The following is an 18,021-nucleotide window of genomic DNA, read 5'->3' as shown; positions in this document are numbered from 1 at the left end:
AATTTAAGTGTAAAACTTCTATTTTCCTGGGTAAAATACCTAGGAATAAGGAACTACAGTCTGTGCTAAAAAATAGTTGTCTTGTCTATATCAAATACCCTGAAAATAATAAATATGAACATTTTTTAGTGATATTTCATAAGTTATCAGAGGATCTGTTGTAAGACATTTGAAGAACTCATATTTTCTAGCCCTAGAGAGTTACACACAATTACATACATTCAACATATTTCAAGATAATGCTTAATAATAATATAAGAGGGGTACTGTTCCTCATAAATTTCAATGTATCATGAATAAATCACATTCATATTATTATGTGAACAAAAAGGCCACGTTAAGAATTCTGTTGCAATCTTTCTCTTAATGCAGTTACAGAATCTCTAATTTAAAAAGAGGACAATTTCAATTTGTCAATCTTACAAAGGAATATAGTTATAAAATGCCTACATGCTTTTCACACTAGTTATTCCTGCTTTAATTTACCAAATGAGAAACATTTCCTAAATTCACAGCCTCTAGGATTGTTCTTAGTCTAAACTTCCATATAGAAATGTCTGAAATAGAAAATTTTAAATCAGAAAAGCCAAGGTTATAAGCTTTCACATTCAAAAGTGGAGAGAATCCCAACATTAACAAAGTATAGCTCTATTAAAATGAAAAGTACAACTTAGATATCCTTTATTTAAGTTTAACAGTGATGTCACTTTAGAGTTACAATTACAGGTAATCATTGAATTGTAACACATGCAGAGATTAAAAGAATTTCAAGTGTTCCTAAATAACTACCATTATAAAAATGACAATTTTCCAATATTATGATCTCTAAATGAAGATGAAGATAAGGATCAAAGTAAATGCAGTAATGACAAACTAAAACATTTATTTCCATTTCTCTGCTGTCTAAAATTATTAGTAAGTCTCAGCCCCAATTAAGTAATGAAAATAAAATTTATCCCAAGATACATTTTTGTGGAAGAAACAAAAACTTTAAAAAACAGATGAAATGAAAATAACATGATAGATTTCCTGATAACGTTTAGATTCCTTTAAGTCAATTCCTGGAAACTCAATGTCATATTTTGTAAACTAGTGATATAAATTGGTTCTAAAAGTACGAATGAGTTTTGTGTCAACCAGTTGACTCTGATTAGCTGCCATTTCATCACCTGTCACTGATACCTGTCACCCATCACCAACAGCATCCAACAGAAACTTGTGTTCCAACTTAAAACGCATTATGCCACCTGCCAAGGAGGCCAACCACAGAGTGGAGAAGACTAGAGCTCTAAGACACAGGTAACTAACTGCCACACAGTGGCAATGGTGCCGGCCAATGGAATGCGGGCACACCTTCCCTGTCCCCCAAGCACCAGGAAGGCTGGTCTGCCTGCATCAATGTACCCAGTCCCTTGGATGACGGAGAACTTCCAGAATCTCAGCTTCTTTGGAGTTCTCTGGAGGTGAATGCATGTACTCCCATCTATACAGGTCCAAAACAGAAGCAAAAATATATAATGAAAATAATAATGATGCATACTTCTTTACTTAAGATGAATGAAAAATAAAAATCTGAAAGAGTAAAATCTACCTCTTTGTCTTCACTGTGCCTTTTACCAGCTAGGCTTTTAAAAAATATTTGCCTCTAATGAAATAAGGTTTCTTAATAATTCCTGGCATACTTAGGCTAATATTAAGATCACAGAGTCAAAACTTTTACTTTGAACTATACTTTTACCTTAAACTATACTTGTACTATAAACCAGGATTTTGTGATATATAGAACATGTCAAATGACCCACAGGCAAAATTTTTTAGCTTATATTTATGCATTTACTTTAGTGTGCTACTTCCTGTTTATGACAATAATATTGGTTTGTTTTTTAAATAAAGTCTCTCTCAGAAACAAAAGTATAAAATTTAAGTAAATAATACCTCGGATAATACACAAATATGGTTAAAATGGTAAAGCAGTAGTATGTAGTCTGGCAAACACAGATTTAGACCAGGGGTGGGCAAATATTTCCTGCGCAAGGCCATGTAATAAATACTTTGGGGTTTGTGGTGCCACATACAGTCTCTTGCATATTCTTTTCTTGTTTTTAATAATCCTTTAGAAATGTAAAATCCATTCTTAGCTCAAGGGCTGTATAAAAACACATGACAACTACCTACCACCTCAGCATTTTATTAAAAATAATAATTATAATAATTATAATAATAATAATAAAGGGAGAAATGTGGGATCCACATATAAATCAAGTATAAAAATCAAACGAATATTCATATTTGACCTGATTGTTTATAGTTCATAATGCGTGATCAAAACTGAAAGTTTCTGTGATGACTGCCCTTGTACTGTTCACCATGTAAGAACTTATTCACTATGTAAGAATTCGTTCACCATGTAAGAACTTGTTCATTATGCTTCAGAAGATTGGAGACTGATGAAAATTAGGTTTGGGATGGATTAATGATTGTGCATTGAGCATTGACTCCCCTATACAGAATTTTATTGTTGTTAACAACCATTTGATCAATAAATATGAGAGATGCCCTCTCAAAAAAAAAAAAACACATGACAGGTGGACTTGGATTTGTCCATCAGCCCTGCATCTGCAGACCCCTGGTGTAGACTATAAGAAGCTGAAAGTGGCCTGTTGTGCCAACGCTATTCAAATGAGCAAGGGATTCACTTATGATCCATCCACATCTGCAGCCTGGAATGTGCATTATGGTTAGGGGCCAGCAGCAATCAGTCAAATGACTGGAGGCCTTAACAATTCACCTGGACTTTTCATTCCTATCTCACCTCTATGGTGGCAGGAACACCTGACATGATGTGCGTGAACCAAGGACAGGAGATCCCAAGAACAACAGTTAAACAAGGACAGAGCCAATGCCATTCTATTCTAAAGGCAGTGATAACCATAGAGGGTACTGATCTCACAAGGCTAGATCTGGATAGCAAACTGATGCAAGCAGACCTTCAATGCCATCCACTGTTCATTCTTATTTGGACATTTAAACTAATGGAGAAAAGAAGACTCAAGCTCTTAAAAAACAAGCAATAGTAATTTTTTTTTTCTTCCCTTTTCTTTTTTTGATCTTCTCTATTTCAATCTGGACATACATCATTGTCACTTTCTTACAGCCAAAATAGTCAATTATAGATCTTTATTAACCTAATAGCACCAACAGAGTTATATCTGTCTTTAAATTCCCCCAAACAGATTCAATTAGCCTTTATGGAAGCTCACCACAGCAGTAGAGAAAGCACAGAGAGAAGGCTGAGTACCTGAGATGATCCCTCATACTTTCAAACAAGCGTAATACTTTATACTGCAGAAAAAGACTTTTCCCTGCAAGTGCAATAATGTCTAATAAAATTAAGAGTTTAAAAAGCTGGTATGTTCAAGTAACTTTGCTTTGCCCGTAGCTTTTCCTAGAAAATTACCAGGTAGGGAAGGTCCACCTGGCTCCCATGTGCCATCACCCACCGTATCTTTTCCTGTTCTCATCACTCCGTCTACCTTTGCCTGTTCTCATACACAAAGCTCTATCATTCATCCTGCCACCCCGTAAAAAAACAATTTGATTTTCCTTAATTATTTGACTCTGATTTTCTTATAAAAACAACAAAGTCAAAACCAATTAAGTCTTTAGGTAAGGCATTTGCAGTGTTAATATTCCTGTTTTTTAGGGGCTAGGGGATCAGGGCGAGGGAATAATTATTATGATGAGTTATTCTTACCGAGCGGTTAGAGGTAAAGACATCAAGATGCTTTCAATCCTGGATCCTGGAGTGAAGAGGCCAAACTTTGTACCCCGATCGTACAGCAGGTTAAATTCTACATATCTGACATAAAGACATCAAATAATATTAAGGGCCAGCTGAATAAAATCTTTAAGATTAATCAATAACAAATACTTAAATGGGGGCTTCTTCCTGCCTGGCCTCCAGTTCAGCTAGACATGGCAAAGGGAACACCAGTCTACAGTCGGCTGAGTCTTCTCCATCTGGACAGGCATAAATAAAAGGGTATTCTATCCAAAAAACAATAGGATAGAGATTCAGCTCCAACACAGAGCAATTATTAAACAAGGTTATGTTTTCTAATAAATAAGCAGAATGGACACAAAGCTGAGCGCTTTAAGGTACAAAAAACAATTAAGAAAAAGAAACAGCACCCTTTATCAGGATAGGACAGCTCTTTTCAGTCCCGCCCACCACAGTCTGAGATGCTTCAGAGTCGAAAACTTCATGTCACTGCCTGTAACTTACACCCACTAAAACAGTGTAAAAATTTAGTAATTGAAAGGCCAAATGAAGCTAACAGCAATCTATTAAGAATTACTAGTATATTCTACATATTCCCTTTTATTAAAGAAATTAATAACCTTAATAAGTAGTCATATACTTCAGTCTTCCTAAACATTTATTGCACATTATTACAATAAAAGGTAGTGGTTAAGTTGCAGCGCTCAATTTTCTTTTAGCAAAATATCCTTAGCATATTAGTTTTTCATTATATTGGTTCAGTATATTAAGTTTTCATTAATTGTTCACAGAATCAGATCTAAACTCTATCTAGCTTTTAAAATCCTGTGATTGCCTGTAATGGGATCTTTTGTAAAAGAGTTTCTTCCCCCCAATTTCAAAAAGATAGTTTCTACTACCCAGAAGAATTATAATGACCCATAAATCTAAAAATTTAATTAACTGTCCTCCTCTCAGATCATTTCTCAATTCATTCAGGAAGTACTCCTTTGGTCTCCCTTCCCTGAGATATTCTCATTCATCCACTGATCACTGTCTTTAATCACACCTCAAAGGAAGAGTTCTCTAGAATCCCACACCACTTCAGTTTTTATAAAGCATCCTTCTGTGTGGAAACTTGCCAAAGGACCTAAGAAAATGTAAATAAATTTTATCCATGGATCCCTTTCTAGTCCTCACCATTTATTTATCACTGAGGAATTTTGTGCACAAATAATTGTTCAATATTTTCTTACGCCTGTTTCAAAAGATAACAAGGGAACCATCTTAATTTCTTTCTCACAACAACCATAGAAAAGAACTTCAGTCTCTCAGTCACCTTGTTACCAATGTTACCCTTCTGAAACATGACATTTAGGGAATGGCTGTTGATTTTCTAGTTTGTATTGATGTCCTTTTCAACGATCCTTGTAAGAAGGTCCCTAAATGAGCTTTCTGTAGGATCCCTGTGCTGCTTTCCTTTTTTCAGTGAACAGTGTCCCTTTACCTACATTAGCCTCTCTGATTTCCACCAGGTTTTGCTTAAATCTAATCTTCCTGATTCTTTCCATACATTTATCTGCTCTGAGGAACCTGCAAACTATGAACCTTAACCATTCCCTTCAACTTAACTGATGCCTAAATTTTATCCTGCTTCTCTTTCCCAAAATCCAATAAACCAGCATTTAAGATCTTTAGTTTCTTTTCTTCTATGAAAAAGATGATAAGATTGAAGCTCAAGGTCTTGGGAGAGAAGAGTAGTAACACCGTGCAAGACATGAGATGAAATTGCCAAATGAAACACTGCACTGTCTAAAGGGAAGCAGCCTGACCACTGCACGGCAATCTCCTATCTGGAGTGGGACAACATGGGGACAAGCAACCTTTGAAGAATACAAGCAGGTAATGACTGCAGTGAAAGACCAGGAAGACAGTGCTGATTACCACAGCAAAGAGCTGGGGTTATCGTAAGCCCCAGAGTTTATTGCCATCTTAAAGCCCAGAGATAAGGGTAGTAGGAGGAGGTTCTCTAAAGAACAGTCACAAAGTATACCACAAAAAATTAATCTAACACCCCACACTTCTAACTCAAATAACAGCTGACGTGCAATGACATACACCAATAGAACTTTCAAAATGTCATCATTAAATGGAAACACACACACACACACACACAACATCATTCCTATGTCTAAGTTTCAAAGGCTTTACTTCATTAGCATTTACAAAACCTGCTAGCTTTGCATATGAAATCTTAGGCAAAACTAGGACATTGTACTTTCCATAGGTCTTAAATTATCTTCTTTTGTCTGTCAGGTAGTTTATTTTTGTAGGTCCATGTTATGCTCACCTTTGCAGCCAACATAGTGCCTGGCCATGGGGGACACATGATAAATGTCAAGTGAAAGGAAGGAAGGAGTGTTAAAGGCCTATTTGAGAAATCATGGGAACAAAAACAAAAAAGAAAGAAGCATGCACCAAAACAGCTGAATTGTTCAGGAAATTTCTAACAGCGAAACTTACTCTACTCCCATTTTCCCAAGTTTATAAATGGGGACCAGACAGCCCAGGCAGTCATGAGAAAGGATAACACAAACATTTATCTTTAAACTCAGAACATCAGTGAGGCTGACCTTTTCCAGGCACCACTCTTACCTCCTTATGTACCCAAAGCTTCATATGCCTGAGACAGTTGACATAAATGAGAAAATGCATGGGCTAGTAGTACATATGTGATTAACATGGCAAATGAAGCGAGCCAGCAGTGGATAATTTGCAGCTGATTCACAAGGACCTCCTGGCTGAAGATGACCTCACATTGGCTGCCCCACTGAGCTCACCAAGCTCAACACACAGAACAGCGTGACTAAAGTGAGTATCATGGAAATAAACACAATCCTGCTTCAACTACTTAACTTCATGTGTGGGAAAGACGGCAAGTTTTGAACTCATGATGTCCTGGTTCTATATCTGGAATCTTTTATTTACCAGCTGTGTGATCTTGAGTGCAGGACTTAACTTTTCTGAGAATAAGTTTTACCACCTGTAAAATGATGGTAATTATACCAATCTCTCAGGTTTGTAGAGAAGATTTAGATACTAACTGCCCAACATATTGACTGACACATAAAGACTTCATAATTAGTAAATATAAAATGTAAATAATTTCTGAAATGACTATTTCCATTATAGTGACATCCATGAAACCTTAAAGATGAAAAAAGGTGTGATTCCAAATTTACAAGGCAGCAAAACATTAAATGATGCTTATATCTTGGTGTAAGGCTGGAGGGTGTTGCTGGAAGACTAAAAGAAATCAGCAGAATTGAATTCAGCACTACTTACTACACGCCTACCACGAGTTGCTAATGTATAAACAAATGCTCTTTTTATACTATTATTTTACACAACTTTTTCCTAATTTGTTTAGTATTCATCTGGTTACGAAAAGAAATGAGGGTATTAACACAACTCTGACAAAGTATCTGCCCAAGACAGCACACGGCCCACCGTCACTCTGGCCACCCTGCCTCCCCCCAGTAATGCAACGGGACAGTTTGTTATCCACAGCCCACTCACCGTCCTCTCCGGAGCTGCTGCCACAGCTTCTCCTGGGGGGTGAACGAATCGTCACAGTGCTTTTGCACAAGGGGGATATAGGAGGGAACCACAGCCTGGGCACAGCTCTGCACAAAACGAAACACCTCCTCCTTGGATGGAGAGTCAAGGTCATCAAAAAAGATACCCCCAATGCCCCGCCGCTCCCCACGATGGGCTATAAAAAAGTAATCGTCACACCTGGAAAACACAGCAAAGCTGAATCAGGGCCAAAGGGAAGAAAAGGGAGACATGAGCATTTCAGCTTAGAGTGCTAGCTAACCTTGACTTGTGTCAGCATGGTGTCCTTGCCTTTTGTCCCAGTATGAAAATGAAACTAGGGCTTTGAGCAGCTTTCCTGCAGCTCGCACCGGTGGAGAAGGTGCGTATGCTTTTATCTGCAAAGCAAGTAGGCAGCTGGCTAAAGTACGGTAAGAAGCCCATGTGTATCTAAAGGATAGGGAACTCTGAAACCCAGGGATGAGAAAGAGCCCTGCACTGAGTGTACATCCTAAGCAAGTGCTGCTGCTCTCAGTAGCAGTGGTGCTTCTGCAGGAGGCAGGATGGGAATCCACCCCAGTGCCCCAGCTGGGACTGTGCCTGGGTGCCAACCCCTGAGCTCTCGGGTCAGTTCCTTATTCGCAAAGGACGGTATATGATCTCCAAGGTCTCTTTCCCAACACAATGGTGGCTCTATAGCATGCAGGACTGAAGGGAGGGCTGGAGGGAGGAAACCTGCAGACAACAAGAGCCTTCGGACCTACTACAGGTCAGCCTTGTGAGCCAGCATGTGACATGAAATGACCACTGTTCTTGAGTCTTTCCCCTGTGCCCACTAGAACAGGCCTCCTAAGAATTCATTTCCTACATGCTAAATGTATGGAGCAGTTCACACTGTGGAAATAGGTGTTTTGATGATCTCTATAAAAATAAGGGTCTCTAAATGGAAAGATCTGTATTAAAAACTAAAGCTACTGAAAAGATTGTATTAAAAACAGCTGTAAGAGCTTGAACCAGAAAAAAAGGACAGGAGCTGCAAATCCCTAGAAGCGACGCACTGCCACAATTGGCCTCGATTGTGACTCCTTGGCTTCCCTTTACCTGTACGTTACTAACACAGAGGACATCCTGAGTTGTAGAGTCAGCATTACCCAAACCACATTATTTCAAAATCTCTCTTCACAAAATTATGGAATTAAGAAGTTTCCTGAATACAGACGCTATTTTTTAACAAGGTATTTTTTTAGTTCATCTAATTAATTCACCTAGCATCCTAGATATTTTATTAACTAATATTACTCAGATAAAGTCATCTCAGCAACAGCAATAAGAAAAAAAACAAACAAGGGAATGTCTACCCCACCCGCCTTCCTCCTGGAAGGATGCTGATTCGTGGGAGGAAAAAGCCCCTTCATCTTACATCCACTCATCCCTGGCTGTACAGCTTTCAGTGGTGATGCCAAATCCAAAGAATATTCAAGTGCCTTATTTTTCTGAGGGTTTCAAAGTTGAACTCCATGCTCTTACATAAATAACACCACAATTCCACAATTATATCTAAAAGCAAAGCAAACAAGAACAAAAGACCTAAAAATGCCAGATCCTTTCTGTTCTTCCTTTTCAAGAATGCCAATCCACTCTGAAAGTCTCAAGTACTTTAGTCTTACTCCAAACACCTTCTGCCTGGACTCCGTTTCCCACCTACCAAAAATCCTGGGTGTCCTCACAGCTCACTTTTCTTTTTCATTAGTGTCATTAACAAAGTTTCCAATTCCACTCTTCTCTTCGTCCAACTGGTGCGTTTGCATCTCCCTCTGAGGCTCCTATGTCCCAGCACGTTGCACAGCCACAACAAGACTGGAATGAGAATCTACTATCCCACCCTAGGATTAAAAAGCCTCTGGTTCTCAGGCACAGATCACCTGAACATTCTAAGCCACGTGGAATCAAAAAAGGTGCTGCTACCCAGTATTAATTACAGACACTCAAATATTCCTCAGTAAGTAACTTCTTAAAACCACTCAAACCCGGTATCCCACTTCTGGTGGGCAAAGAAAACAGTTCAACCTTCATTAGCTGAAAAGGGAGTTTAGTGCCACAGTAGTTGCCTTCAGGGTCTACAGGAGGAATGGAATATACTTTAGGGGCCATGAAAGTTCAATACCTTTACTTACCATTTTTTAAATTTGGGGTAGAGATCTGGACCATGCTGATCACAAGCCTCCTTGAGAGTTCTGTGAAAATGGACTGCATCCTCCTGGTTCAAGTAAGTTGGAGTGAGATCACAGCCACCACCAAACCACCAATGCTTGTCACCTGCCAAATCAAGATGTGGGATTCTGACGCGGGCTTTGGGCTTTGAGATGCAGCACACGACTCACTGTACTAGCAAAGTTAATTTATCAGCTTAGTTTGTTACACATGAAATGGGTGACAATCAAAACACTGAATTTAGCTCTGAATGGCCAATAAAGCCTAGGCAGGAAAAAAAGATATAAAAGCAGAAAGAGAAGGATGTAGGAAATTGAAAGATAAGAGAATAGAACTAGGAAGGGAAATGACATGCCTGGCAGTAAAGGACCAAACATCACACAGGTGGGCCAGGCAGTGGATACAAACTCTGGCATATTATAATCACATGAGTTTAAATTGCTTCTGCTGTGGCACAATTTAAAGGACACAAGCCAATCTCTGGTCCAGACATGTACAGTTTATAAAAACTCCCCAGGAGATTCTGATGACCCCTGTATTAAGAAGCATTGCCACCCCTTCCTTCTTTCCCCCAAGAAGTGTGAAAAGACTTGCTGAGGGAAACAACTTATCATATGAGAATAACTATTTCATGTGCTTACTCAGGCTGATAGGTTGTCAGTACCAGTTACCAACTTCTTTAAACTTTATAGGGTGGAATTCAACTAAATGGCTTCAAAATGAACTTAAATGCATTGACTTTAAATGCCATGACCTCCAGAGACACCAACAGGAGTAGCATGACATTGCACAGGTGCTCTGACGGGGTAACAGTTGGCCCAGCTCATGAGACACAGAAGCTGAAACTATGTATGTATAAGGAGGCATAATCAACTATACCCCATCTAAAACCCACTGGTAACATACTGGTGACTAATACAGCCATGCATGTGATAGATATTTTCCAAAACAAGTTCTCAATTTCAATTTAATGTTGCACATAGGTTTTCTTTGGATGTAATAAGTTTGTATTTGAAAAAAAACTCTCAAGTGCACCCTGAAGTTCAGATTCATTAAACATTCCTCTGCATTGGTGAAACTACAGGGAAATTAGAGTCCAGACAAGACACTGGCATTTCTCCTGTCCAGTGCATAGTCTATCATATCTGCCCAGTGATAAGCCTTCTTACGCCCCCTGAAAACCTAGTAAAGCTTTATATAGTCTTTCTCGCTTTTAGATGTCATGCTCACCAACCTGTTTTAAAACAGACATTTTGCACAGTACTTTGCACAGCTCCAGAGATGCTTACCATCAGCTTCTTCTACTTCAAAGTATCTGTAGTTGAAATGGATAGTAGGAGCATGAGGATTTTTGGGGTGGATAACAGAACTCACACCCATAGCAGAAAAGGGCAATTTACCTGCAGAGTGAAACAATGAGCAGCAGTCAATCACTTGGCTTGATACAAATGAATTCCGACATGGTTTCTGAGTCAATTTTCAAAAGCTGCTTTTAATAATTTGCCTCATAAAATGTAAGTTTTGGAAAGTAATTGTCAACATGTTTGGCATATGCACTCAATGGCCTTTTACAGAACGAGTATTTGTTTTACAAATAAAACATGTTGGCGAAAAAAAGGTTTGCAGAGACTATTAAAAGTTGCTGAGTTTTCTGACTTACCATCTTTAGTCTTCAGAATTTTCCCCCTGCTTCTCATTTGTTTTGCTGCTTCCTCAGAAAGATTTCCATGGACAACAGAAATGCTCACCCCAGCCTTTTCAAAAACATGACCGTCTTGAAGTACACAGCTGATGCCACCACCGCCTATTTAAAGAAATATAAAACAAGAAGAGAATAAAGGTATATGAAAAATTGAAAACAACCCTTGCATGAACATGGTAGGTTTAGAGTTATTTCCTCCTCTATTTTCCAAATCTTCTGTAATGGCAGTATATAATTTTATTTTTTATTAAAGTATCATTGATATGGCAGTATATAATTTTTAAGGACAGTAAAATTAGACAACTAACTTAGCTTTATGACATTAGCTACAGATAGTGGGCACATATATATTTCCCGACATCACTAACCTGAGTATTTCTTCTACATCTAAAATAAATCAACAGAATATATTCCCTTCAAATGTTCAGAATGGCATCCAAGGGTTCTTAACCTTAGAACAAAATGTGTATGTTTGAAGAGTGTTCTATTATTATGGAATTTAAGAGCTCTATTTGTTTGAATTGTTTTTTCTCAGTATGCTGTTTGCCTTATAACTTTGCTTACAGGCAATTCAAAAACAGTAGATATTCGAACTCTTAAGGGAACCTTTTACTCAGTGACACACACATAACATGTAGGTATCTGAACTTTACTATTTTTTTAAATTCTTGTTTTCTAAGAGTTACCACAAAGGCAATCGTTCCATGAAGGTTCTTTTCTGGCTTATTTTATTTTCAAATTTTTAGAGTTGGATGGGACATAAGATGATCCAGCATGACTCCTGTATACTTCAATTGAGAAAACTGAGATCCAGGGAGAGAAACAACCTTATCCAAGAACACAGAGCAGCTTGTGGCCCAATTTGTCTCTCAGCACTTTCTATGTATCAGACAATATTTTTTAAATAGTACACAGATTCTCATTTCATGTAATCCTTACAATACCCTCATATATTATTTCTAATTTCATTTCAGAGATGAAGAAACAGAGGCACAAAGAAAGTTAAGTAACTTCTGAAGGTCACATAGCTATTCAGGTACTTGTGATTGTGTTCTGGCTCAGTGGTGTTCACCTGAAAACATCACAAGATAGAGAACACTATTAAAGCCAGATTTAACTTCACCTAATATAGACGTGGCAGTACCACAATCCAAAATCTGCTGACGGAGGCTGCTGGAGTATTACTAGCTAGAAAAAAAGTCAGACTATTTCAAGTTTATGATCAAGATGTGGGGTTTCACTGTACAGGCAGTAGCATGGTTATGAATCTATGACTATAAAAATGGTTTTAATACTAAAGCATTTTGCCATTGGAGAGAAAGAAAGATTCTCCTAGCAGGAAATCTGATGGGTGCATTTGTTAGAACTACTTGTAAACAACATTTTTTTGTGTGCGATTTAGGAAAAAGACACAATGACACCGTCCACTGGAGGAGCCTGGCTGACACAGCCAAAGAGGAGCGAGTTCCTCTTTCCGCCTCCAGAAGAGGAGAAACGGTAAGCGCTTCCAGAGAAGCAATGACATGTGGGAAAAATGTGTGGACATTCAAGCTTGCTGGCTAAAATTGTTCACGCCTTCTACGAAAAATGTCATTATAAAATTGCAGATTTTGAAATGTCCAGTACTAGGGTGACAGATCTGCGTCCACATCTGCAAGCACAGGGCTGATGGCCCTTTCTGTGTCAATCTTTCTAACGTCGCCCCTTCTAACCTAGCAGCCGCGCGGTCGTAGGTACCCCTTTCGTACCCCCATCCTCTGACTTATTTTCTGCCAGCAAACTAACACCTGACCTCTTTTCCCACCTGCACCTCCCGCTAGGAGCCGACCGCCTCACCTTCCTTCCTCTCCCACCGGTCCACAGAGAAGCGGGCGCCCCCGTCTACCTGTGCCAGCGCCTGGCACACCTGGGCCTGGGTCTCCAGAATCAGCAACTCCATCTTGGTCTTCATGTCGCCCGGCCTCCGCCGCAACTCGCGCAGGTCCGTCACAGGCATGGCCATGAAGCAGCTGCAGCGGCGAGCCAACGCGTCCTCTTCCTCCGACCTCCCGGGCGAGGGGCTCCGCGCCCCCGAGCTCTTAGGCACCATCCCCGCCCGCTCCACGTGCCCGAAGGCGGCGGCGGCCAGCCCCGCCAGCCCCGCCAGCGCCGCGGTCAGACTGGTCCCCAGCCGGGGGCCACCTCCCTCCGTCGCGCGGTGCCCCAGCCCGCGGCACCGCCCGGCGCCAGCCGTTCCAGGGGGCCGGCAGATGCGTCCGGCCGCGCAGCGCGGGGACCAAGCGCGCAGCTCTCCGCAGCAGCCCCGCGCCGCTCGCCAGCAGGAGCCCGCGCTCAGCCTGCCCAGGTGCAAGGCCATGCTCCGGCGCTGTCACTCGGGCAGTGCCCGCGTTCCGCAGACTGGCGCAGAGCACCCCGGGCTGCCAGGTAGGGAAAACTTCTGGCGGAGAAGAGCTACTACCGGGTCGGCTCGCCGCGGCGGGGCGGAGGCGGGCATGCCGGGAGCTGTAGTCCCGCTCCCGTCGCCGCCTGCAGGGGCGCGACGGGAAGATAACAAATCCGCCGTCTCCAGGAGGGCGGGTCCCGCGGCCCCCGGCCCGGGGCGGGGAGGGTGCTGAAGCGAAGGCAGAGATAAAAGAGGCTTCCTTGTCACGTATTACTAGTCGGCTGTTCAATCAACCTCCCGCAGAAGGGAAAGTGGGGCTGGTCGGAGCAAAAAGATGGCCAGAGACTCTCGCCCTGACTTGTATTTTCAAACAAGGTTGCAAATCTTGGGTGTGTCTACAGAAAGCCCCTTCCTCCCTGGTGCTAGTCATCTAGAGCTTCTGGAGCTTGTAGGATTGGTGAGGTCAGAGCCTGGGAAATGTCTTACCTATGGGTGAGTTTCAAAAGGGAGTCAAAAAGACTCTTAAGAGCTCCTAAGAAAATCTGAGGCGAAGATTTTTCTGGAATCAACTCCATACCACAGTATATTACTAAAATCTCCCATATCCACTTGATTATTTTTAGAAATAGGAAAAACAAAGTGACTTTTACTAAACCACTTTAAAACTCATGATCTGTTGTGTTTGGATATTCAAGAAATGAGATTTAAAAATACTTACCATCTACAGTTGCCAAATATTTCTCACGTTTAGTGAGAATATTCCTTCCTCACCACCATCCCCCAACACACACACTGTTTAAAAATAAGGGAAGAAGCTAACACAGATTTGATAGACTTTTTTGTTGCAGTAACCATACCACTGTTCCATGTTGTCTGAACATATAAAAGGTAAGACCGATTATCTTTGGGATGATTTTAATTTCTAGTAGTAGATAATAATTTAAGCAACTGGTGTTAAGTTTCTACAAGTTTTTTTCTCAGTGGTTAGATGGCAATGATGGGACTTACATGGCAATCGGTCAAACCTGTTGTTCAAGTCTGGGCATTTTATCCATTCTCAACTGCATCTGGAACACTCACATGGAAAAGTGTGGGTGAGTGGGCATGCATGACTCCCTAGCAGATTCAATATAAGATAAAGGCCTGGATTGAGACGTCAGTAAACTACTTTGGGGGAAGAAAAACTATGGTCTTTTAGTCATAGTGTAACTTGCTGGGAAGCTGAATTGGAGGAGCAAAGGGAAGATTAGAAATATCACTTTAGGAAGGGTTATTTATCAAAGCATTAAAAACTCAGGACTCTAAGTTATAAATGAAAAACTATCAAAACTAGTATTTATTTAGTGCACTGCAATTTAAAGCATTAGAAACATTCAGAACTAAAGTTTTATTTCTTTGTACTTATGAAGGTTGAATAGTTCAAATAGAGGTTATCTTAATTATCATTGTATAATATATGATATGAAGTGAGCATCTTTTCTATGCCTTGGTGAACTGTAATACTCTTTTCTAAGTTTGAATTAGCTTCCAACATTTATTCTCTGTGCTTTCAATGTTGTGAAATATTCCAAGAGTTCCTTTAATATAAAGTGGGTCTTCTTGTTTGTTTTTTACCAGCAACACTTCCTCTGGGGCATCTTTGTCTGTTTTGTCATAACCACTTTCTTCATTTATGACAATAATTTCACCTTCACAAGTTCCTCTGATGTTTAATTTTCTGCATAGAGTTGGTTGGGCCATAGTGTCTGGGTATTTCATCAGACCTTGAACTGCAACATCAGTTTTTCCCTGGATCTCCAGCCTGCTGGCCCACACTGCAGATTTTGGACTTGCCAGCCTCCATAATCATGTGAACCAATTCCTTAAAATAAATCTAAATCTCTCACTATCTATACATACACACATCCTGTTTTGTTCTATTTCTCTGGAGAACCCTGACTAATACAGTTCCTCTGGCTGAATATCTAAGTGTCTTAAAAGGTGGCAGTGATGACAGTCCCACAGTCAGCTATTTCTTCTAGAATTCCATCTGTATTTGGAATCAGTGTTACCACTTTTTATTTCTTTGCTGTACTTTCAGCTTTGTTAGCTAATTACCACTTTCAGTTATTCATTTTTGTAAAATGTCATATGGGTTTATCACTGAGAGACACAGAAACAACATGGCTACACACTGCTGTCTGTGGATAAATGGAATAACAGACATGCAGTCAGTAATCACCAACTGACTTTGGAAAAGGTAATGTGGTCAGTGAACATTATGTGTATCTGTTATTTATATTATTATTTGTGGACTGAAGAACTAACATAAAATTTGTATTTTATAAATTGCCCACAGTTATATAATGTGGTAACTGAAATTTGAACTATGTTGTTGAGGAACTGGTGATATTTAACCCCATGGTAACTAACTGAAATTTGTGCATACTGAAACCAGGTAATGCAAGGATGGCCTGTACTTACTCTTGACCTGTTTATTTAGATCTGTAATTTAGAAGTCTCTACCATAAAGAACCATAAAGCTAAAAAACAAGGTTCTCAACTGAATCAGGAACATCTCTGTAAAAACTCTATCATTTCTTTAACCAGCGTTCTTGAAATACTTGATGTGATTATTTTCTGTGATTAACTAGTGGCTTAGAAAATCACATAAAAAAATGTTCAAAGATAGGAAGTAGTTTGTGGCAAAGACAGCTAGTTGTCTACTGAAAATCCACTTTCCCTTTCTTCCTTTAATGATAGTACTGCACTGTTGGCAGCCGCGCTCAGAAAATAGCGCCCCATGCAGGGCAGCCGGAAGGCCCCGAACTTCCTAATGACAAATCATCCCACACCACTAAACTACATGCTAATTGCGCCTTGGCATAAGGACCAATGAGACCCACCAAATGGTTATGCTAATAAGGCATATGGAGCCGCACCAACCAGGTCAGAGCATGAGAACTATATAAGCAAGCCTCTCCTTCCCCTCTGGGTCCTGCCCAACTCATTTGTTTCACAAAGAGCTGAAGAATAAAGCTTTCTGCAGAAGAATCCTGCTGTTGTTGCATGCTGTTCTTGCCGGCGAGGACAGGGCACGCGACAAGTGGTGCCGAATCCCGGGAACCAGAACATCACCGGCACAGGGAGGACCCTTCAGACATCTGGAGAGGATTCAGAACTGCAGGTCAGAAGAAAGCCCGGAGGGGTAAGTTCCGAGAGGCCCCTGCTTTTTAGGATGATGGTTGATGGTTCTCTGTAAATAAGGAGGCACCATGGGGAATGCACCGTCATTAGTCACGGCGCTGCAGACAGCTCTCAAAGAGCGAAACTTGAAGGTCTCCAGCAAAGTCTTAGGATCTTTTGTGAAGGAGATAGACCGTGTGGCCCCCTGGTTCATTTGTTCAGGGTCCCTCTCAATCCCGAGCTGGGACAAACTGGGGAAAGATCTTGATAGAGAGGAGGAGGAGGGTAGCCTGAGGGGAGGCACCAGGCCCCTCTGGAAACTGATTAGAGCTTGTCTGCAAGATGAGAGATGTGAAAAGGTAATAAAAGAAGGTCAGAGAGCATTGACAGATATCCAAGAGAGCATGTCAGAAACGGAACGGGAAACAGAGAGCGCGCGCGGCCGAAAAAAGGCCACAAAAACGAAGGTAAAGAAACCTCAGAGTGAGGGAGAAAGCCCGCCTAGGGCAAAAGCGAAAGAGCCCCGAGAAGCGAGTGACAATCGCCTCGGAGAAAATAGTAAATACCCCTGGAAAGAGTTGAGAGACCTCCAACTCTCCAATAGGGAATCTGAGGAGGAATTAACGTCCGCAGAGGAAGGGGAAGAAAATAAAACCGCAGAGTGTAGAAGTAAGGGAACCAGCAAAGTTGAAAAGCGGACCAAGGAAAAAATGAAAGCAGGGTGTCCCCCGACGCCCGTTGCCCCGCCACCTTACGTGAGTGGCGCACTCTCCTTTTGTCACCCAGATACTCTTCAGGCAATTAGACAAATGTTTCCTGTATTTGAGGATAATGGCGTACGCTCTCACCAGCCCCTGAGCCATAAACAAGTTAAGGAGTTAGCAGAATCCGTTCGAGCTTATGGAGTCAGTGCTAACTATACCATAGCACAAGTTGAGAGATTAACAGAGACAGCCATGACACCCGCAGACTGGCAATATGTAACTAAGGCATGCCTTTCTAGTATGGGGCAATACATAGAATGGAAGGCATTGTGGCATGATATCAGTATGACCCAGGCACGCGCAAACGCGTCCGAAGGACAGCCTGCGTGGTCATATGATATGCTGACGGGCCAAGGACAGTGGGTAGCCAACCAGACCGCCTTCCCCTTACAGGTATATGCACAAATAAACACGTGCGCCGCCAAGGCATGGAAAGCCC

At 40.9% G+C, this 18,021-nt stretch overlaps 1 protein-coding gene across 2 annotated transcripts; it reads right to left on the bottom strand.

Moving 5' to 3' along the window:
* Positions 1–659: 659 nt before the first annotated feature.
* CPOX (coproporphyrinogen oxidase) lies at positions 660–13,779 on the bottom strand. 2 transcript variants are annotated; one of them, XM_017672737.3, is made up of 7 exons: positions 13,107–13,774; positions 11,229–11,372; positions 10,858–10,968; positions 9,532–9,673; positions 7,340–7,558; positions 3,755–3,859; positions 660–1,483 (listed from the first exon to the last, which is right to left on the bottom strand). In XM_017672737.3, exons 1-7 carry the CDS (start codon positions 13,624–13,626, stop codon positions 1,396–1,398), a joined length of 1,329 nt encoding a protein of 442 aa, XP_017528226.2. In that variant the 5' UTR covers positions 13,627–13,774; the 3' UTR covers positions 660–1,395. The 2 variants fall into 2 exon arrangements, with proteins under 2 accessions (XP_017528226.2, XP_036864237.1); XM_037008342.2 differs by lacking the exon at positions 10,858–10,968 and having other exon boundaries at positions 13,107–13,779.
* Positions 13,780–18,021: the final 4,242 nt, after the last annotated feature.

Source organism: Manis javanica, chromosome 3 (genome assembly GCF_040802235.1).
Source record: "Manis javanica isolate MJ-LG chromosome 3, MJ_LKY, whole genome shotgun sequence".
NCBI classification, from domain to species: domain Eukaryota; kingdom Metazoa; phylum Chordata; class Mammalia; order Pholidota; family Manidae; genus Manis; species Manis javanica.
The sequence above is the reverse complement of the archived record's forward strand: the minus strand, read 5'-3'. Positions and strand labels throughout refer to the sequence as shown.

Excerpts from the sequence above, each read along its gene's own strand:
- CPOX (XM_017672737.3), bottom strand. The coding sequence starts at position 13,626 with ATGGCCTTGCACCTGGGCAGGCTGAGCGCGGGCTCCTGCTGGCGAGCG. Across the intron at positions 9,674-10,857 it reads TGAAGTAGAAGAAGCTGATG|GTGACAAGCATTGGTGGTTT; the intron begins GTAAGCATCTCT and ends TTGATTTGGCAG. Across the intron at positions 7,559-9,531 it reads TACCCCAAATTTAAAAAATG|GTGTGACGATTACTTTTTTA; the intron begins GTAAGTAAAGGT and ends TGTGTTTTCCAG.